Genomic DNA, 26,080 nt, shown 5'->3' with positions numbered 1-26,080 from the left:
AGCGGGGTGGGACCCTCCCGGGCAGGAGAGGCTGGAGAGTGGTGGAGCCAGAGAGAGGCGGGGCCAGAGGGAAAGCTCGTTGCTAGGGAACTCAGCGCCTCTCTCTGGAGAGGTGCGACTGGGCTTGCGCGGGGTTGACGCGCACGCCGTCGCGTCGCGGTTTGAAAGGCCCGAGTCTCGCGCGCTTGCGCACTAAAACGCGCGCGGGGAGCATCTCCTTCCCGGCCCCCCGAACTCGAGCCCTCCTTGGTCCTTCGGGCCGGGCGGAACCCACTCCGTTGACATGCCGGAGATCCGCCTCCGCCATGTGGTGTCCTGCAGTAGCCAGGACTCGGTGAGGGACTGGCGTGGGGGAGGTTGGAAGACAGAAGGGAATTCTGAGACGTCTGGGCTCCACAAGAACTTTTGGAGTGTTAAAAGGGAACTTCTTGGGAGGCTAAGGAGGGTCATGGGAGAATTTCCAGGAGGCTATAAGGGAATTCAGGGGAAGATGTGGAATAGGGGCCTTCAGGGCATTTATGGAAGTTCCGGGGAGAAAAGTAGGAATAGGGGACCTTGCTTGGAGAGCCCATAGGTGAACTTCCAGGGGAAAGTGTCGTAGGGAACTAGAAGCAGACTGTGGGGGGATTAACGAGGACTCTTAAATCTGGGGGACCGCAGAGAGCTTGGGAGGACTCAAAGGACTAATCTGAGAGTGGAGACCCAGCTTTCATCACTGTGCCCTAACTCTCTCTTTCCCATTCCTATCTCCAGACCCACTGTGCAGAAAACCTTCTCAAGGCGGACACTTATCGAAAATGGCGGGCAGCCAAGGCAGGCGAGAAGACCATCTCTGTGGTGCTCCAGGTGATCCTGCCCTACCCCTGTCTCCTTCCTATGAGTCTGGAGACCCAGGGTCTGGACTCGTAAGCTAACTGGCAGTGAGTTGAGGCACTTTCTCCTTCTGGGCCTCAGCTTCCTTACCTGGAAAATGGGCAGATAATGATTGCTGTGCCGGGTAGCAGAGGAGAAAGATGATCTAAGGACTAGGCCAGGGCTGGCCATAGCATCAGTGTGTGGCCAGATAGGTTTCTTCTGCTTTCTCGACCTCAGTTTCCTCAGCTGGAAGAGATTGAATCATTGCCATGTATCCTGCTTTCTGAAGTCAGTGGGCTCAGGACCAGAAGGCGCCTCAGGAGATCATCTAAGCCCATAAGCCCCATTTTAGAGGTGGGGAAACTGAAGCGTCGGGAGAGGAGAAGTAAAGTGGCCAGACCAGGCTACCATTTCTAGACCCCTGGCCAGGTTCTTTTTTGAGTGTGGTCTCACCTATTCGCAACCCTGTGACGTTGGAACCAAACAGGAAAGGGTGGTTTGACCTTCGGTGGTTACGGAATTCCAGACAGGCTTTTCCTGTCAGCAGTAGGAAACTAATGGGAGAAGAGAGCTAAGTGTGTTTTAAGCATCGGCTCTTTGCCAGGTGCCGGCCTGGGTGTTTTACCTGCACTGAGGAAAAGATCTGGCTCTTCAAAGGGGCGGTGTGATGTAGGGGCTCTTGTCCCCAGTAATAAATGGCACTACTGAGACTTGAACCCACAACTGAGTGTCGGCGCTCTCAGCTGCTTTGGCGTACTGCTTTGTGTTCACATGCTGGCTTTCTTGATTTGGGCCACATTCCTTACGTTTGAATGTGGAGGTGTTTGGGGAGGAATGTCAGGGGCAAGGCTTACGTGATGGTGTTTGATACTGAATGTATTCTTGGTTGCCCAGTGCTTCTGAAAACGTTTTGTGTCACAAAACCTTTTGAGAATATAAGAGAAGCGGAGGAGTCTCTTTCCAGGAAAAATACACAGACCTACTAGATTTTCTGAACGATTTTAGGAGTTTAAACACCTCGTAAGTCCCTGACATAGCAATAATAACGACAGCTAACGTGTATATTCACTGCTACAACTGCCAGTCATCATTTGAAACACCTCACGTGGATTAACTCATTGCAGCCTCATAAATACTCCATGACCTGGAGTTTATTATTATCCCCATTTTACAGATGAGGAAACCGAAACCCAGAGAAGTTATGCAACTTGTGTAGAGCCATTGTTTTAAACTGAGGGAGATGTACCCCAAAAATTTCTTTAAAAAAAGTAAATTGAGGAGATACAGGTTGCTGACGGTCTGGTCTTGGGACCTGGATTCAAGCCCCCAGCTCTCCCTGTTACTCACTCTGTGACCTCAGGCAAATTGTTTCGTTTCTCTGAACCTGTTTTCTCATTGTTGAGAATAGCGAGATCCAAGCCCAGGGTTATTGTGACAATTTGGTGACATAATGTCTGCAAAAGTGCTTTGTCAACACCTAAGTGTTTGTATAAAGGGAGGGATTCATGTTTTTATTACTGAGTTTTTATTCTTCTGAGCTCTCTTGCGATCAGGTGACCCCAGGAGAATCACATCCCTTTCTGTATCCCAGTTGCAGTGGGAGCAGAGAAACTGGAGGCAGAAGAGACAGGACATGGGGCTAAGGGGGCCAGAGGGGTCCTAACGAGGCACAGCGTCCTCAGGCCTGGGAGACCGAGGGAGGTATTGCTGCTGTCGCTGAAATGAGAAACCCAGAGAAAGGGCAGCTTGAGAAGGTGATATGTTCAGTTGGCATGTCCAGGTTTGATGTGACTTTGGGACATCTGAGGGGTGACATCCAGGAGGCAGTTAGAGATCGGAGACAGATGTGGAAACTGTCAGCACAGGAGCAGTTGAATTCATTTGTTCATTCATTCATTGAATAATTATTTCTGAAGTACCTTCTATAGGCCAAGCTGTTTTATTTATTTATTTATTTATTTATTTATTTATTTATTTATTTTTATCATTTTTTAATGCCTACAGCACCTGGTCTTCCTAGGTGGTCTCCCATCCAAGTACTAACCAGGCCCGACTGCTTAGCTTCCGAGATCAGACAAGATCGGGCGTGTTCAGGGCGGCATGGCCGTAGACTAGGCCAAGCTGTTTTAGATATTGGGGCTGTATAGCAGTGGACAGCAAAGACAAACATGTCAGTCCTGTGGAGCTTTCATGTTAGTGGAGAAAGTCAAAAGTAAAACGCAGGTCAGCTGATGAGGGCTGTGGAGAAAAAGGGAACAGTTAAGAGGAATGGAGAATGCGTCAGCTGGGGAAGGTGGCAGTGGCGAGAGGTTTTTATTTAAGTAGGGAGTCAGAGAAGGCCTCCCTGAGAAGGTGACACTTGAGCTATGCGGATATCTGGGGAAGAAGCACAGGCTCCTAGGTGGGCCGGTGGGTGCCTGGAGTGTTGGGGGAACGGCGAGGAGGCCATTGTGAGTCGGGTGGAGTTAGCCAGGGGGAGAGAGGTCGGAGATGAGCTAATGGGGTGGGGGTGGAGGGCCCCAACACACTTAAGGCCAGAAAGCCATCGTAAGGACTTAAGCTTTTACTCTATGTGAGACAGAAAGACTCTGAGCCCAGTAGGAGAACAATCTGACAGGTTCTCATAGAATCCTGGTTTCTATTCGAGAATAGAGTGCAGGGGGCAACTGCAGGAGCAAGCGGCATTGCAGTGGTTAAGTATCGTAGGTCAGAGACCTTCTGGAAAATCCGACTGCCAATGTGCAGGATAACTCTACATTTACTGAATGCTGACTTTGGTTCTCTTCAAGCAAGCGATGAGGCAGAAGTTGCTGGACACCAAGACTCGTAGACTAATCTGTGTTTTTCCACGACCCTGTATTTTTTTCCTCTCAACAATATTATGCAATATCTAGATATTACCACACTGGGTTCAGCCCTCTGCTCATGACAGCCCACACCCCTTTTTTGTTTGCCGGGCCTCAGGAAGCTCTATCTCCAACTTGTCACCTGCTTCCACGAGGGGAGTTCCCACCTCTTTGCTAACTTGTAGGCCAGAGGCGATGGCTGGGACACAGTCCAGGTGGAACTCCAGCGCCCCACTGGAGGTGCGTTCTTAGAAGAAATGTCCAACAGCAAGGTGGCTTGGGTTTCTTTTTTGTTTTTTATTGTTTTTCTAATCATTCGGTGGCCAAGTTGGTTTTTACCTTCTTTTGATGTGTAACGTGTGCAGCAAAGCGCACAGTTCTGTGAATCCTCACAGACTACAACCTGTGTGCACCACACCCAGATCAAGTAAGAGGACATGTCCAGTGCCCCCCCCACCACGTGCTCCCTTGTGCTCCTTCCTGTCACCAACCCGCACAAGGGTAACACGGTCCTGAGTTTTAACACCATTAATTCATTTTGCCTGATTTTGAATTTCGTATAAATGGAATCACACAGTATATACTTTTGTGTCTGGCTGTTCTCACTGCACACTACGTGTGTTTCATCCTCGTTGGCTGGGTGTAGCTAAGGCTGGATCATTCTCCCTTCTGTATAGTATTCCGCTGTTGGAGGCAACCACTGTGGTTTTGCTTACTTTCTGAATGGGTATTATATGCATATGGTACAGAATTCAAAAGGCATGAAAGAGCATACACCGACCGAGCAAGTCCCCTTCCCCACCCGCTTCCATTTCCCCTCCTCCCTCCCCTGACTTCTGCTACCCAGTTGTCCTCTGACGCCACCACCAATAGCCGCTTCTCGTGCGGCCGTCCTGCATTGCTGTGCACATATGAGCATGTACATCCACTCCCCCGTCTCTTTTTAAAAGTACATAATGTATATACTATTCTCCCCTTGCTTTTTTCCAAATAAAACATCTTGGAGATCTATTGTCATTGCATAAAATTCTCCCTTATTCTTTTAAGTGGTAGGCGACATCACCTTTCATGGATGTGGAACAGTTGTTTGACAAGATGTCTCTCAGGAGCTCTGCAAACCTTCCATGTCTCATTTGTTTCGCTGTCATGAATTATGTCTCTCTGAGAAGGGTACACACAAATGCAGGCCACTGATGACAGTCATCTTGTGCTTAAGGCCTTCTCCTGACAGCTGACACTTAACAGAATACTCCTTTTCTGAGATAAAATTCACATAACATTCAAGTCTCCATTTTAAACATTTAATTCACCATTTAACCATTTAACTCAGTGTACAATCCAGTGGTTTTTAGTATATTGACAAGTTTTCTGCAACCATCATTACTACCTAATTCAGGACATTTTTATCACCCCCAAAAGAAATAACAATGATTAAGCAGTCACTCTATTCCCTGCACCCAGGTTGCCCTGGCAACCACTGACTTACTTTTTGTCTATGGACTACCTATTCGAGACATTTCATATAAATGAGGTCATATAATATGTGGCTTTTTATGTCTGGCTTCATTCACTTAGCATAATGTTTTTGAGGTTCCTCCATGTAGCATGGATCAGTGCGTCACTCCTTTTTATAGCTGAATAATATTCCATTGTATGGATATACCATGCAATGCGTATTCATTAATAAATTGATGGACATTTGGGTTGTTTTCACCTATAAATATTTTTATAAGAAAGTTTTCGTTTATCAAAAAGAAGAAATTCAAGAAAGTATATGTGTGTTTAAAACACAAGTAGTTATATATTCAATGAGAATCATTCATTTAAAATACAAATATATACATTCTACTAGTCATGGGGCCCTGTGCTTCATATTGTGGGCGAGGTAAAGATGTTGAGTTTTTACCTCAAGGATTGAAATAGGGGAGTCGAGAAAGAGTATTGGTTTATAGTCAGGCATTCGGGTCCAGTTATTAGCAGTGACATGTGCGCTATATATTTGACCTGTTTGAGCCTCAGTTTCCCCATCTGTAACAGACTCTCCCTCCTGAGGTGGTTGTGAGGATTCAGTGGTGCCTGGCCCAGATGGAACTTCACCGGCTGCGGTAGGCAGAGTAATGGCCTAAAAGTTGTCCACATCCAAATCCCCAGAAGCTGTGAATGTGTCTCTTTATGTGGCAGAAGGGACTCTGCACATGTGATGAAGTTAAGGATCTGGAGATGGTGAGATTAGCCTAGGTTATTTGGGGGAGGCGATGTAATCCTAGATTTCCTTATGAGGGAAAGAGGGAGGCAAGAGAAAGAACCACAGTGAGAGAGAGAGATATGAAGACGGAGGCAGAGGTTTGCCTGATACCATTGCTGGCTTCGAACACAGAGGAAGAGGCTACAAGCCAAGGAACGCAGTGGCCTCTAGAAGCTGGGAACGTGGCAAGGAAACAGATTCTCCCCTGGAACCTTCAGAAGGAATGCAGCCCTGCTGACCCTCGGTTTTAGTGCAGAGAGAACAGATTTCAGACTTCTGACCTCTAGTCTGTTAGATGTGTTGTTTTTAGCTAAGAAGTTTGTGGTAATTGGTTACAGCATCAGTAGGACACTAATATACCAAGTACTTAGCACACAGTGAGAATCTGAAAATGTCAGCCATGATGATTCTTTTGTGACCGATGGGGACACTGAGGCAGGTGGCTCACCAAAGCCACTTGGACAGGGAGGGCAGACTCAGAGTTATAACTCAGGGCCTTTGTTCCTTCAGCAGATGATCATTGTGGTCTTCCTGTTCATCTGTCCTTCCATCCATCCATCCATCCATCCATCCTTCCTTCCATCTTTCCATCCATCTGCCCACGCACCCATCCATCCATCCATCCATCCATCCATCCATCCATCCATCAGGAATGTGTTGGAGACCTCCTGATAATAGTGTCAGCTGACACGGAGTGTTTGCTCTGTGGCAGGCACTATTCAAGGGGCCTTGTGTGTATTCCTTGTTTGACTCCACAACACTGTGAGGTAGAAGTTGTTACTGTCTCCATTTTACAGGTTAGTAAACTGAGACCCAAGGGGTCAAATGAAACCATTTGCTCCAAGATCACACAGTAGTAAGAAAGCAGAGCCGAGAAGGACCAGATACTGTTCTTGGTGTTGAGGACACAGTAGGGAATGACTCAGGTTTTGCCCCTGCCCTCAGGGAGCTTAAAAGTCTGGCTGAGGAGATCGATGCTAGACAAATACAAACAAAAATATAACTTTATAATATCAAGTGGTGACAAGAAAAATAAAGCAGGATTACAGGATATGGAGTAGCACTTCACCTGGTAGGAGGTGAGGGAGGCTACTTTGGTTGGTTTGAAGAGGTGACATCTGAGCAGAGACCTGAAGGGTGGAAGGAGCCAGCCATGGGAGGGTTGGAGGAGGGGCGGTCTAGGCTGGCAGATCACAGGTGCAAAGGCTCTGAGGTGGGAAGGAGCCGGCCTGCTCTCAGGACAGAAGGAAGGCCGGAGTGGCTGAAGGAGAGCCATCAAATGTGACAGGAAGCCGAGGAGTCAAACTGGGACTTGTGCACCTGGGCAGCTGCCGGTGCAGGGCTCCGAGCTGGGAGCCGCGGCGGAGGCAGGCACAATTGCCAGGAGGCCCGCTCAGCTCGGCCTTGGGAAGGCCTTCCCCTCGGCGCCGCCCCCTCCAGCATGCCGCGAGGTGGCGGAGGAGCGCGGTGGACTCCAGCCAGCCTGCCTGGGCTCCGGTCCCAGCTCTGCCGCTCACCAGCTGTGAGACCTTAGGGAAGTTACATAACCACTTCCTGCCTCCGTTTGTTCGCGTGTAAAATGGAGATAATAATAGCCACTGCCTCGCAGAGCCGCTGCGAAGAGAGAGGAGGCATGCAGGAGGCATGCACTCAGATGTTCACTGCAGCTGTTATGGTTGTTATTACCTGTGTCATCTCAACTCCCTTCGGAGGGAGGGTTATTATGACAACCCTCCCCTTTCACACGTGAGGAAGCTGTCCCTCAGAGAGGCTGTACGTCACCCAGGGTTGCACACTTGGAAATGGTGGCGCTGGACTTGAACCCTGGCTTGTCTCACCCCAAGTCCAGCTCCTTTGTGGGGATGCTCCTGTGTGTAGCTGCATGCAGGCCACGTCGGGGCAGCCTCCTGACCTGGAGGTGATAGGGCAGATCAGAGCGTCAGATGGTTCCAGGGCGGGGGCAGGGTAGGGTGGTGGACTAGGTCCCTCTGAGGGTCGGAATAACTTGTCATTCCAGGATCCAAATAGAGGAGTCCCAAGCTAGAAAGCAGGAGACTTGCTGCAGCCATGCCTAACTGCCTGCCACCCCCACGTGCTGTTCTACGCCCTCACCTGTCAGAAGAGATGGCAGGTCCTTTGGAGGAAGCCTTCCTACAGAATGCTCTTTTCTTCTTTTAACAAATAGTTATCGAGCATCGACTAATAATGCCTCCTGCCTGACAGCAGTAGAGTGCCTATTATATGCCAGGCCTGTGGCCATGGTATGGATGGGCATAATCCTAGGTATGGTGATCAACCCCCTTTTACAGATGAGGAAACCGAGGCTCCAAAAGATTAGAGGCCATGTAGCTAGTGTGTAGCAGAGCTGGGATTCAAACCCAGGAAGCAGTGGTGAGCAGAACCAGACTGGGCCTCTGTTCCCCTCAGGGAACTTCCATGGAGTCCTGCGTGATGGAGGTGGATGACCCTGGCAGGTGCTACCAAAGAGGGCTGCATGGCAGAGTCAGCAGGAGTCGGGGAAGCAAGTGTGGGGCTTTATGCATTCAGAGAATATTTTCTGAGCTCCGACTCTGTGCCACGCCCTGTGCAACATGCAGGTGACCTAGTGGCACCACTCGGCCGTGGTCCCCGCTGTCACAGAGTTGCCATTGCAAGGAGACATGGTGGCTCAGATGGGATTCCTCCCACCCCCTAAGTCCCAGAAGGAGCCCCGGGGTGGAGCAGGCGCTGACAGTGGGCTTTCTCTCCGCAGTTGGAGAAGGAGGAGCAGATACACAGAGTGGACATCGGGAATGACGGTTCGGCCTTCGTGGAGGTGCTGGTGGGCAGGTCGGCCGGAGGGGCCGGGGAGCAAGACTATGAGGTGAGCCTTGCCCCAGATGCCCCACGTCCACTTCCCCCGGGGCCTCCTGGGTGCCAGGCTGGGGCGGAGATGAGTCACAGTGACTGCTGCCCTCCGGAGGAGCCCAGTGTATGGAGCAGACGGGTGACAAACCGTGCACGGCGGATAGAGACCGAGTTTGCCTTGTGGATGCATGAACAACCAGGGCACACGTTCTAAGACTCACTGCTTGAGAGCAAAACCACTCTCACACGTCTTGGCAAGTTGACATTCGGCATTGTGTGGATGCTTCTGTTAGTCACTGTATTTTCAACAAATGTTTATAAGAAGGAATGCCTTTTGCTCTATCACGAATACTTAAAAAGTTGGCACAACCCACTTTTTTACTGGTTGAGTTAATTCGATCTGGATTGGTGAGATCATAATTAGCCATCTAGTTAATCAATGAAATGTCTTTGGGTAGGAATAAACCTACTGTGACAAAGAGTTTACAATTTTAAGTGAACAAGCCAGTTTTCTATGAGATACTTTTTTTTGCTTGTCGTGACAATTGTTTTTAATTCAGGTATATTTTACATACAATAAAATGCACAGATCTTAATAGATAGGTCAAAGAGTCTCTGACGAATGTATGCACCTGTGCGACTGTCCCCCAAATCAAGACATAGAGCATCCTTGAAAGTCCTCTCCTCTCCCTTTGCGGTCACTCCCCCTCTCCAGCTCTGGCAACCTCCAATTTCCTTTCTGTCATTAGAGATGAGTCTTGCCTGTCCCTGAATGTCATGTAAATGGAATCTCACAGTATGTCCCTTTTTATGGCTGGCTTCTTTCACTCAGCGTCCTGTCTTTGATATCCGTGCTGTCACCGTTCCTGTGGTCCAGTTCATCTTATTGCTGAGTCGCGTTCAGCTGTAAGCACAGCCCAGTTTGGTTTTCCATTCTCCTGTGGATGGGCACCTGGGCTGTGGCCACTTTTTGACTATTATGAATAAAGCTGCTGGAACATTCTTAGACAAGCTTCAATATGGAGATTTCTTTTGGGTAAATACCTAAGAGTGGAATTGTAAGGTCTTAGGGAGATATATATTTTATTGGCCTTATTAGAAATCGACAGTTTTCCACCGTGGTTGTACCATTTTCTCTTCCCTTCAGCAGCGTGTGAGTGTTCTCGTTGCTTCACATCTTTACCTATACTTGATAATAGTCTTGTTAATTTTTTAAATTTCAGTCATTCAGATGGCATGCTGTGGTATTTAATTATGGCTTTAATGTGCATTTTCCCAGCAAGTTATGACACTGTGTAACCTTTCATGTACTTGTTAGCCATTCATTTATGTCTATTCGAGTCTTTTGCTTATTTTTTATTAGGTTGTTTGTCTTTTTGCCATGGGTGTTAACCACGTCCTTTTTCAGAGTCTCTTTTTCCAGATATGTGTATTGTAAATTTTCCCCCCAGTCTGTGACTTGCCTTTTCATTATCTGAACAGTGCCTCTCGATGAGCAGAAGCTGATGAAGTGCAGTCTCTCAGGTTGTTTTTTGTTTTTTAATGCTTAGTACCTTTTGTGTCCTGTAAAAGATGTTCGTCTGTCCCAAAGTCATGATGATAGTCCCTGTATTAGTTTCCTATTGCTGCTATAACGTTACTATAAACTCAGTGGCTTAAAACAACACGAATTTATCATCTTACAGTTCTGGGGGCCAGAAGTCTAAAATCACTCTCACAGGGCTAAAATCAAGCTGATGGCAGGGCTGCATTCTTTCTGGAGTCTCCAGAGGAGGATCCATGTCCTGACCGCTTCCTGCTTCCAGAGGCCACCTGCATTTCTCAGCTTGTGGCCCCTTCATCTCACAGCCTGCGATCACATTACTCTGTCTTCCTCATCCGGCCCTGTCACCCCACCTTCTCTTTCTTATAAAGACTCTCTTATGATTACACCGGACCCACCTGGATACTCCAGGGTCTCTCCCTGGATTGGGTAATCTCCCTATTTCAAGACCCTTAACTTAATTGCATCTGCAAAGTCCCTTTTGCCATATTCACAAATTCTAGGGCTTAGAATGTGGGCATCTCTGGGGCTATTATTCTGCCTTCCACCATCTCCTGTGTTTTCTTCTAGAAGCTTTGTATTTTTAGCTTAGCTCTCTGATCCATTGCAAATGAATTTTTGTATATTATGTGAAGTAGGGGACGAGTTTCGATTTTTTTCCCTGTTTATATTTTATATATTTGTTGAAAATACTTTTTTAAAAAAAGACTTTCCTTTTCCCATTGCGTTGTTTTGACTCTTTTGTCGATTGACCATATATGTGTAGATTCCTCCCAGCCCTTTCTGTTTTGTCCCATTGATATGCATGTCTGTCTGTATTCCAACACCACACCTCACCGTCTTGATGGTGAATATTTAAAGCAGATTGTATTGGACTTCCAGCTTTAGTCTTGAAGATTATCTTAGCGATCCTAGATCCTTTGCATTTATTTCCGTATAAGTTATAAAACCAGCGTGTCAGTAACTTTCAGACCTACAGAAAAGTTGCAAAAGTGGTACAAAGGATTCCCATATACTCTTCACTCAGACTCTCCAAACGTCAACACATACGTACAGTAGTCACCCCTTATCCTCGATTTCACTTTTCGAGGGTTCAGTTACCCACAATTAACTGCTGTCTGAAAATATTAAGTGGAAAAATTTCAAATAATTTATAAGTTTTAAATCGCGGGCCATTTTGAGTAGCTGGATGAAATCTCATGCTGTCTTGCCAGGACACGAATCATCCCTTTGTCCATCGTCTCCATACTGAATATATTACCTGCCTGTTAGTCACTTAGGGCTCTTGGTTATCAGATTGTCACGGTATCGCGGAGTTGCATTCAAGTAACTTGTTTTACTTAATAATGGCCCCAAAGCCATTCACATAACTTTTATCATACCATATTGTTATAACGCTCTATTTTATTATTTGTTATCATTGTTAATCTCTAACTTTGTCTAAGGTACTCTCTAAAGTTTCAGGCATCCACTGGGGGTCTTGGAATGTAGTCCCCGCAGATAAGGGGGGGCTACTGTGCATATGATATCCCTTTATCCCCTTATCCCACTGTGACGAATATTTCCTAAAACCAAAAACATTTTCTTACTTAATTTCAGTACAGTTATCAAAATTAGGAAATTATCACTGATATAGTACTCTACCATCTGACCGCAGACGTTATTTGGGTTTCCGTCATTGTCCCAATAATGTCCTTTATAGCAAAAGAAAAGTCAGAATCATGCATTGCATTGATTGTTCCCGCGACTATCTTTGTATTTCATGCCAGTGACATTTTTGAAGAGTAGAAGTCAGGGGAATTTTTAAAAACATCACTCATTGTTCAAAAATGTCCGATGTTTCTTCATGATTAAATTTAGGTTATACGCTTTGGGCCAGAAAACCACAGAGGTGACTTTGTATTGTTCTCAGTGCGTCAGATCACAAGGCACATGCTGTTGACGCTTCATTACTGATGATGTTCGCTCGGAGTGTTTGGTTAAGGTCGTATAGTCCAGGTTTCTCCGCTGTAATATTTCTGTTTTGCCCTTTGTAATTAATAGGTACCGGGTAGGGAAGTACTTTTAAGAGTATGTAAATATATTGTTACGTCTTGAACTCGCACTCACTAATTTTAGCATCTATCATTGTTTCTTGCCTAAATTATTGATGCTATTTTAATATATTTAAAATTTTTTATTTTCCATTTGTTGATAGCATAAAAAATACAACTGAGTTTTGTATGTTGACCTTGTGTCTTGTGACCTTGCTAAATTCTCTTATTAATTCTTGTAGGAAAATCCCTTGGGATCTTTCTACATAGATAGTCATATTGCTGTAAAAACAGTTTTGCTCCTTTCCAATTATTTTTCTTCTTCTCATCCTTTTCCACTGACTAGTATCTCTGATACAATGTCGAATAGAAGGGGTGAGACCAGACGTCCTGGTCTTGTTTCTGATCTTAGGAGGAAAGTGTTGAGTCTGTCACCGTTAACTCTGTCAGCTATAGATTTATTTATAAATATTCTTCATCAGGTTGAAGACGTACAAAAGTAGGACGTAAAACGACTTTGGTGAGAGCTTTTTTTCATGAGCGTGTTGAATTTTATCAAGTGCTTTTTCTGCTCTACAAAGTACATTTTAACAAGTGAAGCTTTCCTTTAACGAACATTCTTATTCTCAAGGTTATATAAAGTTGTAAAAAAGTAAACTGAGGCCCATTAAATTTTGAAGAGTTGATTTGAGCAAATGATTTGAAGTCAGGCCGCCAAAACTGGAAATGATTAGGGGCGCTCTGTGGGTGGCCTAGGGCAAAGGTTTTTATAGAGAAGACATAGAAATCAAAGAAATTATTTAATTGGCTGTAGCTTAAACAGTTGCATTATGTGGGAAAAATCTAGTTATTTGGCTGTTATGATAGTTGTTCTTGAATTTCATTTTCTCAGATTCAAGAAATTTAATTGGCTGTTTATGATTAGTTCTTGCATTTTATTTTCTGAGATTTGAGTGCACTGGCTGTGGCTTAGATTGTAGTTTGTTTACGTAGGCTACTTAAGGCACTAGAGTCACCCCACCCAACCTAATAGCCTCCTCGTTTAACTGTTTTAACAAAGTCAGCAGTTTCGAGGACTATTAAAAAAAAAGTTCTCTGTTTTTTTGTGGCAAATAGATTTAGATAAAAATTCTATTTTATAATATTGAAAACAGAATAAGTTTGTTTTTAGCTAAAATTTTATCACCTCTAATAGGGGAGTGTTTATTATTCACTCTCTTATCTATCTTGAAAGATGGAATGGCTAGCTTTATCCTTTCAAAGTCCGAAAATGCCTATGTCAGCAGTCTCTCATTCTTTTGAAGTTTTTAGTTAAACTTCCTCTGGAGTCTCGGATTATCGTTATAACTTTTAGCCAAGGCTGAATTAAAGACTCTGGAGCTTATAATGCTTGGCTTCCACCCAGAGACTGGGTAGGGCTGGAAGAGCCAAGAAAGAAAAGGAAAAAGGACAGAGTAGGATGGATCAACGTTGATGTCACCTGTACAGTAAGTCCTCATTTAACACAGTCCGTGTGCTCCGCAGCTTTAAGTGAAGTGACATTATAAAGAAACCAGTTTACCACAGGCTGAGTGATATCAGCAAGAGCTGAGTTCCTAAGGCGTCTCTTCACCATTATCGAGACATCATTCGCGGCCCTGCCGCACAAATCAAGTGTAAGGTACATGTTATAATAGCTGACACCATTTTCTACAAAATCCGCAGGTTCTTTTTTTTCCCCTTCAAATTCTGCAAAAGCGATTCATGAGCTTTTGAGGTTAACACAGTCTAGAGAGTAAAGGTTTAGTCCTGGAACCTTAGAGATGGTGTTGGATAATAAAAACTGTGATAACTGGGGTGGTTTTCTCTTTACAGTGAATGGGAGGAAAGTATAGGCAGAGGAAGTCAGCCTCTCAGTGTGGGTAGCCGCTGCCAAGCACAGGTTGCATTGCCCCTTCATTTTTAGTCAGAGGATAAGTTCAGCTCCCCTGTCAGCTCAAAATCAGGCCTTTTATAAACCATCATGGTCAAGGCCGGGGAGATGGCTTCCCTTCTGTATAATTTTCTTTGTCGTTTCCTTTTCATAATCAGAGCTGAACACAAAAAGACATATAGTTATAGTCTGTGTTTTTCTCAGCAAAAGGCTTTTTTCTGATTTTGAAAATTTCACAGCACGTCATTTAGAAAGAAACTGAGTAAGTAACAGGATATACCCAACTAAAGTTGGCTTACTGCGTAAGACAATTTATTGTTTCCTCAGGAGGAAAGTCCAGCATTAGGCAGACCCAGAATTCATCTAGAAGCTTAACAGTCAGGATGCTTGGTTGGCCCCTCTCGAGTCTTTTGGACTTGCCCTCGTGGCTACAAGATGATTGCTGCTGCTCCATCCATCACCTAGTAGCATCCAAAGCAGGAACTGGAGAAAGTGGAAGGGCAGAAAATGGCTCTCTTCCATCCTTTATTTCTCTTCTTAATTTTTTTTCTTTTTCAATTATAGTTGACATCTAACATTATATTATATGAGTTTTAGGTGTACAGCATAGTGGTTAGACATTTATATATTTTACTAAGCGATTTCCCCCCATCAGTCCAGTACCCACCTGGCACTATACATAGTTACTACAGTATTATTGACGACATCCCCTATGCTGTACTTTACATCCCTATGACTATACTGTAACCACCAATTTGGACTCCTTAATCCCTTCACCTTTTTCACCCAGTTCCCCAACCCCCCTCCCGTCTGGCAACCATCAGTTTGTTCTGTATCTTGAAGGTTGTCTGTTTTGTTTGTTCATTTATTTTGTTCTTTAGATTCCACATATAAATGAGATCAGATGGCATTTGTCTTTCTCTGACTTATTTCACTTAGCATAATACCCTTTAGATCTAGAGACCTGGAGGCAGACGTGGACTGGATCTGGTGACTCCTCGCCTACTTGGGCCTCCTGCCCTCTGCCCAGCCCCTAGGATGTGTCATTTAAACCTGCCAGTCCTGGTTGTCATTTATGTGCCTTCTCCCAGGTCCTTCTGGTTACCTCGTCTTTCATGTCCCCTTCTGAGAGCCGCAGTGGCTCAAACCCCAACCACGTTCGCATTTTTGGGCCTGACAAGTTGGTCCGGGGAGCAGCTGAGAAGCGCTGGGACCGCGTCAAAATTGTTTGCAGCCAGCCCTACAGCAAGGTACCCGAGCTGGGAGCTGGGGAGGCGGGTCCTTGGTCCTGGGTGAGGAGAGAGCTGAGGGGCCAACGTGGACTCGCAGAGGGCTCGGGGGGCTGGACAGCTGGTGTCCCCATGGGACTATGAGGAGGCTGGGAAATGGATTTGAGAGCCTCCTCTCCCGTGAGGCTGTTTCCTGGAGGGAGTCTGGGACTGCACCCCAGGACCTCACAGGGGGCTGGGGGAGGGGTGGCTGACTTGTTAGGGAGGTGGTCTAGGAGAGGGGCCCTGTCAGTCAGCACCAAGAGAATGGAGTCAGACGCTGGGTTCAAAACCTGGTCACACCGCTCTTTAGCTGTGTGACTTGGGCAAGTGACTTCACCTTTCCGGCTTCAGTTTCCTGATCCTCATAGGGTTACTGTGTGTTAGGAGGCAAAGCTGTGGTAATGAGACCCAGTGGTAATGACATCACACAGTAGAGGTGTCCTTACCTGTGGAACTGTCCCGAGGGGTGTTCGGCTGGTCGTCCAGGGACACAGGCTCCTCCCATCTTAAGGCTCTGCACCCAGCTGGCAGAGCCGGGAAGAGCTTGGAGCATTTCCATATTCCCGAAGCGGCACACAGCACTCCGTCCCCTTCCACAGGCGAGAATTTGGGTATTCGGGCCTGGATGTGCTTGGACTCCCAGCAGCCTCTGCCAGTTGCGATGAGGCTGAAGGGGCTGAAGCATGTAAAGGACTTAGAGCCTTGCGGACCTGGAGTTAGGGTCCCATAACAGCTCGCTGCCAGTTGCTGCCTGTGTTATCATCTGGGTACCTCCCTAGACGAGGGAAGGAGCCAGAGAGGGGTTTCCCTGAGTGAAAGGGGCTTGGGGTCAGGCTTTGATCCTTGGCCAGACTCCCTGACCCCCACTCCTCCTTTCCCAGGACTCCCCCTATGGCCTGAGTTTTGTACGGTTTTACAGCCCCCCAGACAAAGACGAAGCAGAGGCCTCACCCCAGGTAAGCTCTACCCGCCATCCCCAAGAGCCCTCCCTCTGCCTTTTCACCCCCACCCTCCAACAGCCCACGCACCGCACTGACTTTTGGGGACCTTAGAAGGTGACCAAGCTCGGCCAGTTCCGTGTGAAGGAGGAGGATGAAGGTGGCAGCTCCCTGAGACCGGGGGCCCTCTTTTTCAACTGGATCAATAAGACATCCACTGGTAAGTATGGAAACTGGAGTCGTGAGTGAGTAGGAGGAAAGGGCCTCGAGGCCCGGACTCCTGGGGCCGGGGGAGGAGGGGCTGGGGGCCCTGACTCCTAGATCACTCACTGCTGGCATTTGGGAACTACCCTCTGTCCCATGAGTAGGAGCTAAAGGGTCTGATGGCCCAGACCTCATCCTGGATCCACTTCCTCCCTCTGTAGCCACAGCCAGTGACCCAGCAGGACCCAGCTATGCAGCAGCCACACTGCAGGCGTCTAGTGCCGTCTCCTCAGCCTCTCCGGCCTCCAGGGCAGTAGGCAGCACCTCCAAGGTGAGATGGGGCCTTGATGAGGTGGAGGAGGAGAAGAGAAGCCAGAGGCCTCAACTCATGTCCCTGCCCCTCAGCCTCAGGAGTCCCCCAAGGGGAAGAGGAGGTTGGATTTGAACCAAGAAGAAAGGAAGATCCCCAGCAAAGCGTTAGCCCAGCCCTCACCACCTCCCCCTAAGAGACCTAAAAGTGAGCAAATTGCATTCCTTGTTCCCATAGGAGCCTGTGCTCTTGTGTCCTAGAGGAGCAGGGGCCGGGGGCTAGGAGTACGGGTCAGAGGGAAGAGGGTCTCAGGGAGGAGGGCTGGGGACTAGGGGTGTGGGTCTCATGGAGGAGGGAGGGAACTAGGGTGCAGGTCTCAGGGAGGAGGGTCTGGGAGGCGGGGACTAGGGGTGCAGGTCTCAGGGAGGAAGGTCTGAGGGAGCAGGGGCGGGGGCTTGGATTCGAGGGTACCAGCGAATCTACTCTGGCTTCCGCAGTGCACCCCCGTGCCCCAGCCCCCGCCTCACTCCCTGCCCCAGCCCAGGGGGCAGTGTCAGGGAAGCCCCGAGGAGAAGCCGCTGCGCCCAGGACACCCCGAGGAGAAGCCACTGCGCCCAGGGCACCCCGAGGAGAAGCCGCTGCGCCCAGGGCACCCCGAGCCGGCCCGCAGGAGCTGGGGAAGGTCCTCGAGGGTGTGGTGGTGGTGCTGAGTGGCTTCCAGAACCCCTTCCGCTCAGAGCTCCGGGACAAGGCCCTGGGGCTGGGGGCCAAGTATCGGCCCGACTGGACTCCGGACAGCACCCACCTCATGTAGGCCCGTGCCTCCTCCCCACCTCCCTGCCGCTTTTCCGTCCCCCTCTGGCGCCTCCATCTTGCTTGCTCTCTCTCCCTGTCTGCCTGTCCCCCAACGCCCTTCAGCTCATTTTCTCTCTGATCCTTTCGTCTTCTTTCCCTCGGTTTCCCTGTGTCTTTTTCTCCTCCTTCCATATCTCTCTCTCTTACTCAGCTCCCCTCCGTCTCTCTGTCCCCCTTGCTTCCCTCTTCCCCTGTGCCCCTCAGATCACAGCTGACTGACACTCCCCATTCTGCTCCCCCCAGCTGCGCCTTTGCCAACACCCCCAAGTACAGCCAGGTTCTAGGCCTCGGAGGCCGAATCGTGCGTAAGGAGTGGGTGCTGGACTGTCACCGCATGCGTCGGCGGCTGCCCTCCCGGAGGTGAGGCCTCGCTGCACGTATGTGGTGGACACACGTGCACAGACACGCACACGCACGCACACACAGGTCCTGCAGGCTGGGCTTGGGGGCGGGAGAACCAAGTATCAGAGCCTTTTTAGATTCATTCTCAGCCAGACCCTAAAGCCCCTGCTGGGCGCCAGGTTGGGCTGCGCAGTGCCGGGCACCCAGGTGTTAGGTCCTGCCTTTGAAGGCTTCTCACTTCGATGATGAAATAGTATGGAGCAAGGCCCAAGGGGAAACCAGTGAGCGAGGCTCTGCAAGGCTGGGAAGGGGTTTGCCAGGCTGAACGGGCAGAGAGCATGCTGGGTGGAGGAGCCAAGGTTGGGGTCAACCTGGCGTCCGCTCGGAGCGCTTGCTGTGGGAGGCAGAGAGTGGTAGGAGAATGAGTCTAGGGCAGCAGGAGCCATGGAAGTCTTCGGAGCTGCAGGAGGCCAGGGTCGGATCTGAGGCCCGTGGATTGGAAGGGAAACTTGAGGCATACTCTGTGGGAGAGAAGACAGACCTGAGTGTGTTCAGACTTGGGGCTGCACCTCGTGTATTTGAGAGACGTCTGTGTTGATGGGGGAGAGGTGGAAGCGGGGGCTGGGACATGGATGGGGTCAGCTAGAAAGGGCTTGCCTGGCTAAGGCGCTGCCCTCCGTCCAAACATCTCTGGAAGCCAAGAGCATTTTTCTAGGTTTAGCACAAATTCACTTGGCTGCATGATCAACCTGAGCTGATTGAGGTTATTTATGGACTTTATTTATCCCATTAAGTGTGTCATCGCATTTATTACAGAAATATGCATGAATGTGGTTTACAGAGCACTCCTTCCTCCCCCCTGGGAAGTGTTATGTAACAATCTCTACACTTGCCATTTGCCTCTCTGAAATCTGAAAAATTCAAAGTCCTGAAACCCACTTGGCTCCTCTGTGAGCACTGGGGAGCCACGGAAGGTTCGAGAGGGGCAGTGGCCGGCTCTTGTAAGGCGAGTTGTAAGGAGTGTCGATGGGAGGCTGCAAGTGGGGACCCTGGAGGAGGCCAGGGCCTCGGGGGTAGAAATGGGATGGGTCGGGGATACATTTAGGGACAGAGGAACTACGTTTGGATTATTGTCTGCCGGGGAGGGGCGAAAGAGTGCGTGGAAGAACAGGCAACAACACAAACAGTATTTGCAACTGGGTTTTGACGAAAAAAAATAAATTCAGAAATCACTTTATATTTAAAAAATGTGATGATAGATGGGGGATGGCTTTCCCTACAACGACCACAGATTGAGTTTTAAAAATCTTTTAATTTAAAATTTAAAGAATCTCTAAAGAAAAAGCTTAGTAAACCTACCATTGATTCTTTAGTCAACTACTACACTTCGAAGCCTCTGAATTTACCATGAGCCCCCGCTCTGCAGTGAGTGCTACTTACCTGGCAGCGTTTCACCGGCTTTGAAATAATCGAATCATGTGCTGAAGGGTGTTAATGTGCACGCCAGGAAAGTAAAGCCAACACGTTCGTTGGCTTCTGCTGCGTACTTTTCCATACAACGTGGGGCAAGTTAATCTCTCTGTGCCTTAGTTTCCTCACCTATAAAATGGGGCTAAAATAGCACCTACCTCAGGGTTCAGTGACCCTGTATTTGTCAGGTGTTTATAACGGTGCCTGGCACATAGGAAATCCTACATAAGTGTTAGCTGTTGTCATTAGAACAAGGAGAATTTTTTTTCTGGAGTGTCAGCACCTTAAGAAACCATGACTATAGTATCAAGGTCTTAAAAAATGTATTTGCTTTAGGGAATTTTCCCTTAATTGGTAGGCATTCTCCCAATGAGAGGCTGACTTTGATTCTCAAAGGGGAAGATTATTTCTGATTGTTTTCCTTTCTGAAATGGGGCACTTCTTCCCCAAGAGGAGGGGCAGCCGGGCATTGCTCCGGTTTCCCGTATGGATGGCTGGGGTGACAGGCTCCGTGGGGCCTTCCGGGCCTGAGAGGAGAGGCAGGCTGGGAGAGCCACCGTGGTTTCGATACTGGGAATTTAATAAATGCCAGTGGCTGTTGCTTCTCAAGCTCCCTCCCTACCCGCCCCGGAGGACGCGATACGCTGTGAGTCTGAGGCCTGATTCCTCCTCTAGGTACCTCATGGCAGGGCCTGGCTCCAGCAGCGAGGACGAGGGGGCCCCTCACAGCAGCAGCGGGGATGAAGCCCCCAAACTTCCCCGAAAGGTCTGCTGCCCCCCACCCAGCTGGGGGAGGGTGTCGTGGGAGGAGGACATGGGTCTGTTGTGGTCCCCACACTCCACTCTTGCCTCCTGAGGCACACACCCCACACACACTCACACCCACCCAGCCTCTTCTTACTCACCCTCCCTCCTCAGCGCCCCCAGACCAAAACCAAGCCCCTCAGGCAGCAGGACCCAGCTCACCCCAGAGACCCACCCAGAAGGATCAAACCAACCCTCACCAGGGCCCCCAGGAAGATATTGACACCGAGGGGGAGAAGTCAGGTCAGAACCTGAGGAATGAGGGCCTGGGTTCTGGATCACTGTGTCTGAGGGAGGAGGGGACTGGGGGCCGGGACTCCTGGTTCTGAGGGAGGAGGGGCTGGGAGCTCAGACTCCTGGGTCTGAGGGAAAAGAAGTTTGGAGACCCAGACTCTCATATCTGAGAGGGGAAAGAGCTCAAAGCCTGAGCTCTTGGGTCTCAGGGAGGTGGGGCTGAATCCCAAACGATTGGATCTGGGGGGAGGAGGACACTAGGGGTTAGGGTTTGGGGTGCCTGTGTGAGACTGGGAAGGAGAGTTACCTGTCTTCCCAGAAGATAAGGCGCTGCTTCCCATTGACTGAGCTTTCACTTCCAGAAGGACAGGACAACGGGGCAGAAGATTCTGGGGACACTGATGATGAGCTGAGAAGGTAGGGCTGGGCCTGGGGGGACAGGGTGGCCCCAGCCTCGGGTGGAGGGGATCTGGTCTTCATGCTGTCCCCCTACCTCTTGGTTCCTCCAGGGTGGCCGAGCATAAGGAACAAAGGCCGCCCACTGGCCAGGGGGAGAATGGTGAGGACCCGTACGCTGGATCCACAGATGAGAACACGGACAACGAGGGGCCCCCAGAGCCTCCCGACCTGCCGGTCCCTGAGCTCCCGGGTAGGAGACCCTTCCCTCCCCTCTGGAGTCGAGTCTGTCCCTCTTGGTTCTCAGCCGTGACTTGCCCAGGCCAGCCTTGGGATCGCTGCCCTCCCTGTGACTTGTCTCACTGTCTACCTGCCTCGCCCTGCCCCGACCCTCCCCGCCTTTATACCCCTCAGTCTTATTCCCTTCCCTTTGCATCCTCCTGTCCTTCCCCCTCTGTCCCTCTCTCGACCTCATGCTGTGACCACCTCTGTCACAGTCCATCGCCAAGCCTGACCCCCTTGGCTCTGTCCCAGGTGTGGACAGCCACCCGTCACCCAGGGCTTTAGCTCTCGCCATTCAGGATCACCTGGGGGGCTTTTTAAATCCTCGGACGCGCAGGCCCCACCCCCCAGGCTGTTTTGTTGGTGTGGGGTAAGGCGAGGCACAAGTGATGTGTGCTGTGGTCTGTCTGGGACCTGGGTGGTGTTGGCATTGCTGTTCGTCACCCCAGACATGAATGCCTGGGACATGGGGTGGGGGCAGGAGTCAGGGCCTCTGCCGGGGAGAATGGAGGGAGAAGCCAGGCAGCCTGAGGGCTGAGCAGGTGTGCGGTGCAGTGGCCGCTGGAAGCAGCTGTTTCCTCTGGTTCCTCATGGGCGATGGGCAGGAAAGTTCTCTGACCTTGCAAAGCCCCAAATGTGGCGTCAGCGAGTCAATGGCCTGGAAAGTCAGGTTGAAATGGAACGAAGAGCGAGCCTTCCCGAAGGTCAGAGCCAGAGAAGGCACTAGTCGAGAAGGAGCGCGAGCCCAGGTGGGGAGGCCGGCTGGATAGTTGCCAACCTAGCCAAGCTCGTTAAGTGATACCAGCCTGTCTGATTTACTTCGTGTAAGATGCACACTGCAGTCATAAGAATCGCGTCTCTTACCATTAAAGCCAAAAAAAAAAAGCAAAAAGCACCCCGGGCTGTTTGAAGGCTGAAGATTTTAAAAGGTGGGGCCTGGCAGGGAACTGCTGTCTGTCACCATTCCACCGCCAGGTGTACGTGGACATCCCTGTCTTGCTGCTGCCACAGCCCTCCTGTCTTGTCCCCAAGTGTTCTGTGGCTCCTGAAACTCCGGGGGCCTCACCTTGGCTCTTCACCGTCTCCCCCAGACTTCTTCCAGGGCAAACACTTCTTCCTGTACGGGGAGTTCCCGGGGGACGAGCGGCGGAGGCTCAGCCGCTACGTCACAGCCTTCAATGGGTCAGTCTCCAGGGGTGGGACAGGGACCGGAGGGGGTGCTGGGTCGGGGAGGGGGCGTGGCAGGTTGCGGGAAGGAGGGTGATCAGGAGGGTGGGGAAGGGGCGTGCCCCACGGGATGGGCACCGGCTACAGAGTTCATTGCCAGCCTTGCTCGCTGCTGGGCAGCCCTGCTGCATAGCTTCCCCTCGGTGTCCTCTAAACTGAGGTCTCTACCACCCTTCTGGAAGGATTTGTGACAATGGGAGCTGTTGGTAACGTGGAGGTGGCAAGGCTGGCCCATGGGAGAATGGGGATCCACAGGCAGCCTCGAGAGGACATGGGTGGGGACAGGAGAGAATGGCCTTTGAGAAGGGCTGGAGAGTTGGATGTCAGCCGAGGGGACACTGATTCTCAGCCTCTTTTCTCCTGTCAGGGAGCTTGAGGACTATATGAGTGACCGGGTCCAATTCGTGATCACAGCACAGGAGTGGGACCCCAGTTTTGAAGAGGTGAGTCAGAGGGGCAGGAAGAGGGAGACCCAGCCCGCCCCAGCATCCCTCTCCTTGCTTACACGTGTCCCCCGCCCCAGGCCCTGATGGACAACCCCTCCCTGGTGTTCGTCCGCCCGCGATGGATCTACAGCTGCAATGAGAAGCAGAGGTTACTTCCTTACCAGCTCTACGGGGTGGTGCCCCAGGCCTGAAGGACGTGCTTGTGCGCGTGTGTGTGTGCGTGTACACATACACACGTGTGTGCGCACACACGAGTTTAATAAAGGTGACTTGGTTTGGAGCCACTGCCCCTCTCGGGAGTCTCCCAGAACCTCCAGGGAGCTCCCAGCTTTCTGTCTTTCTGTTTAATTTTGCCTTCCCTCCGAGGGCCAGGCTCTGGTAGAGGAGGAACTCTTTGTCACTTCTCCCTGGTCCCTCAGCCCTATAATGGCAGCTGGCAGGGAATTAGGGATCCAGCACTCAGCTGATTCCAATCTTCTGGGCTCTTTCCAGGTCTTGGTTGTCCCTTGGCGCTGGAGGCCTGGGTGCTCGTGAGGTGTTCCTCTCTCTTGAAGTCTCAGCTCCCCTGGCCAGGGATATCTCCCTTTCTCCAAGGCTTTCAAAAGTAGCTCTGTACCCGTCACCAGCATGGTTTTATTATCACTTTGTTTGGGAGGTAGAATGGGGGAAGGGGAATTTTAATCAATCCACCCAAATCCTGACCCCTTCGAGACCGCACCACATTTAAGGTGGGAGCTGAGCTGGGTGTTAGGGAGTCCAGGCAGAAGGTGGGGTGGTGTTTGAGGCAGGGGCCGTGGCGTGGGCAGGGGCCCAGAAGCGGGCACTGGGTCTAGGGTGGGGCATTAAAGAGCATTGCCACCTGCGGTGAGGAGGCTTCAGCAGCAGATCTGGCCGGAAAGGTGAGCACACATTCTTTGCAGCTGTGCTGTCCAGTGTGGGAGCCACTGGACGTGGGTGGCCATTTAAATTGACTACAATGAGATGAGAGGAAAAACCCACCGCCCCAGTCACACTGGCCACACTTCGAGTGCTCAGTGGCCGCTGTGTTGGATGATGGCACAGACAGAACATTTTTGTCCTGAAGGGCTGTCGATACCAGGTCAACCTTGGACATTTCCTTGGCAGGGGGTGGGTCAGGAAGGAGTTTGAGCAGCACAAAGGGCAGGGTCACCTGGGTTCGAGATCTGCCCTTTGGTAACCTTTTCTTGGACATTCCAAGCCCTTTCCCAGCTTCTGCCTCATCAGCCAACCAAGGGTCACCAATCTCAATCCTTTCCCCTTCTTGACCTTTGTTTATTCATCTGTGAGATGAAGGTGGTATTAGGCTCTGCATTCACTCATTCGTTTATTCACTCTCACGTGTACTGATCACTCACTATATTCGTTTTCTGTTGTTGCTGTAACAAATTACCACGGACGTAGTGTCTTAAAACAACAGACTTCGTAATCCTTTAGGTCTGGAGGTCTGAAGTCTGAAATGGGTCTCACTGGGCTGAAAATCACAATGTGGGCTGGCCTGTGTTTCTTTTGGTGGCCGAAGGGGAGAATCTGCTTTCGTGGCTTTTCCCGCTTCCAGCAGCTGCCCACACACCCTTCCCTTTGTAGTCAGAAGCAGCAAAGGCCAGGCGAGTCTTTTTCACACTTCATCACTCTGACACTGACTCTTCTGTCTCATTCCTCCATGTTTAAAGACTCTTGTGATGACATGGAGCCCACCTGGATCATCTGCCATCATCTCCCTCTTATAAGGTCAGCTGATTAACGACCTTAATTCCTTCTGCTACCTGGATTCTTCTTTGCCATGTAACCTATTCCTAGATTCCAGGGATTAGGATGTGGCGTCTTTGGGAGGCCATTCTGCCTATTTCACCCACTGTGATTGAGACACTGGGGCTGCAGTGTTAAAAAACACACAGACCCCCACTCCCGTGAGGCCGACATTCTGCTGGGGGAGAGACGGTGGGTGTGTACTGCAGCGGTCAGTGCTGAGAGAGCAGATGAAGCAGGGCGGCGTTACTCAGTGATGACAGCGGTCGGCAGGGAGGGGGTGCTTTAGGTAGGATCATGGGGGAAGGCGTCTCCGAGGACTTACTCTGCAAGGACTGGGTGGAAGGCGGTGTCTCTGGAAACTGGTCCAGGCAGAGGAAAAGCAAGTGCAAAGGCCCTCAGGCAGGATGCGAGGAGCAGCAGGGCGTCAGGGTGTCGAGAGACCCAGGATCCACCCCGACTTAGCACTGCCTCATTATTTGGTTGTAGACCAATCCCCTCTCATGGCCTCAGTTTCCCCATCTGTGTGCAAGGTAAGGTTGGACCTGATTAACACCTCTCAAATGAGTTTGTGCTGGCGAAGCGTTGATAGCTTTGGTGTTCGCTTTGGAGGAAATCTCTCCACATAGCTCTGTCTGTGAACATGGACACAAGTCGTGCTGCCAGGTTTGGAAGAGACTCAATTCCTTACCCACCCAGCCCTCCCTCAGGGTCTTGCCATGTGGCCTGCAGCCTGCTCATTTCCATGTCCCTGCTTGGTTCTACCCCGTATGCTGGAGATTCTACAAACTATCTCAATCTATCCTCCACACCTTTCAGATCTCAGCTCAGACATTACGTCATCAAGAAGGCCTTTCCTATAACCTCTGTGATAGTACATGGTAGGTATACACTCTTACCATACTGTATCATAGTTCTAACTTGATTTATGGCCAAACATACCAATCTCTTTCTCTATAATTTTCACTTTTTGTGTCTTAAAGATTCTTTCACTGCCCCTGAGGTTACTAAGATATTCTTTATTTCCATCTAAATGTTATAGAGTTTTGCGTTTCAGATTTAGCTCTTAAACCTCTAGAAACTTTTGTGTGTGGTGTGAGGTAGGGATCTGCATTAGTTTCCTATTGCTGCTGTAACAAATTACCACAAGCTTAATGACAACACATATTTATTTTCTTATAGTTCTGGAGGACAGCAGTCCAAAATCAGCCTCCCTGGGCCAAAATCATGGTGTCGGCAGGCCTGGGCTCCTT

General features: G+C 49.7%; 1 protein-coding gene and 1 pseudogene across 1 annotated transcript; one reads left to right on the top strand and one right to left on the bottom strand.

Annotated features, from left to right (window-relative positions):
- The first annotated feature begins 196 nt into the window (after positions 1 to 196).
- Positions 197 to 23,340, top strand: XRCC1 (X-ray repair cross complementing 1). Its single transcript, XM_039866072.1, is given in 18 exon segments — positions 197 to 334; positions 754 to 846; positions 8,699 to 8,809; positions 15,373 to 15,531; positions 16,434 to 16,508; positions 16,605 to 16,710; positions 16,916 to 17,025; positions 17,100 to 17,211; positions 17,502 to 17,814; positions 18,103 to 18,219; positions 20,347 to 20,437; positions 20,590 to 20,611; positions 20,614 to 20,718; positions 21,072 to 21,126; positions 21,219 to 21,358; positions 22,479 to 22,569; positions 22,982 to 23,057; positions 23,138 to 23,340. Coding segments are annotated over 18 exon segments (1,941 nt in total). The 5' UTR covers positions 197 to 283; the 3' UTR covers positions 23,252 to 23,340.
- Positions 2,851 to 2,967, bottom strand: LOC120605389 (uncharacterized; annotated as a pseudogene).
- Positions 23,341 to 26,080: the final 2,740 nt, after the last annotated feature.

This window comes from Pteropus medius, unplaced genomic scaffold, assembly GCF_902729225.1.
Source record: "Pteropus medius unplaced genomic scaffold, Ma_sr-lr_union100, whole genome shotgun sequence".
In the NCBI taxonomy this organism is placed as follows: Eukaryota; Metazoa; Chordata; class Mammalia; order Chiroptera; family Pteropodidae; genus Pteropus; species Pteropus medius.
This window is presented reverse-complemented; position numbering and strand designations above follow the sequence as displayed.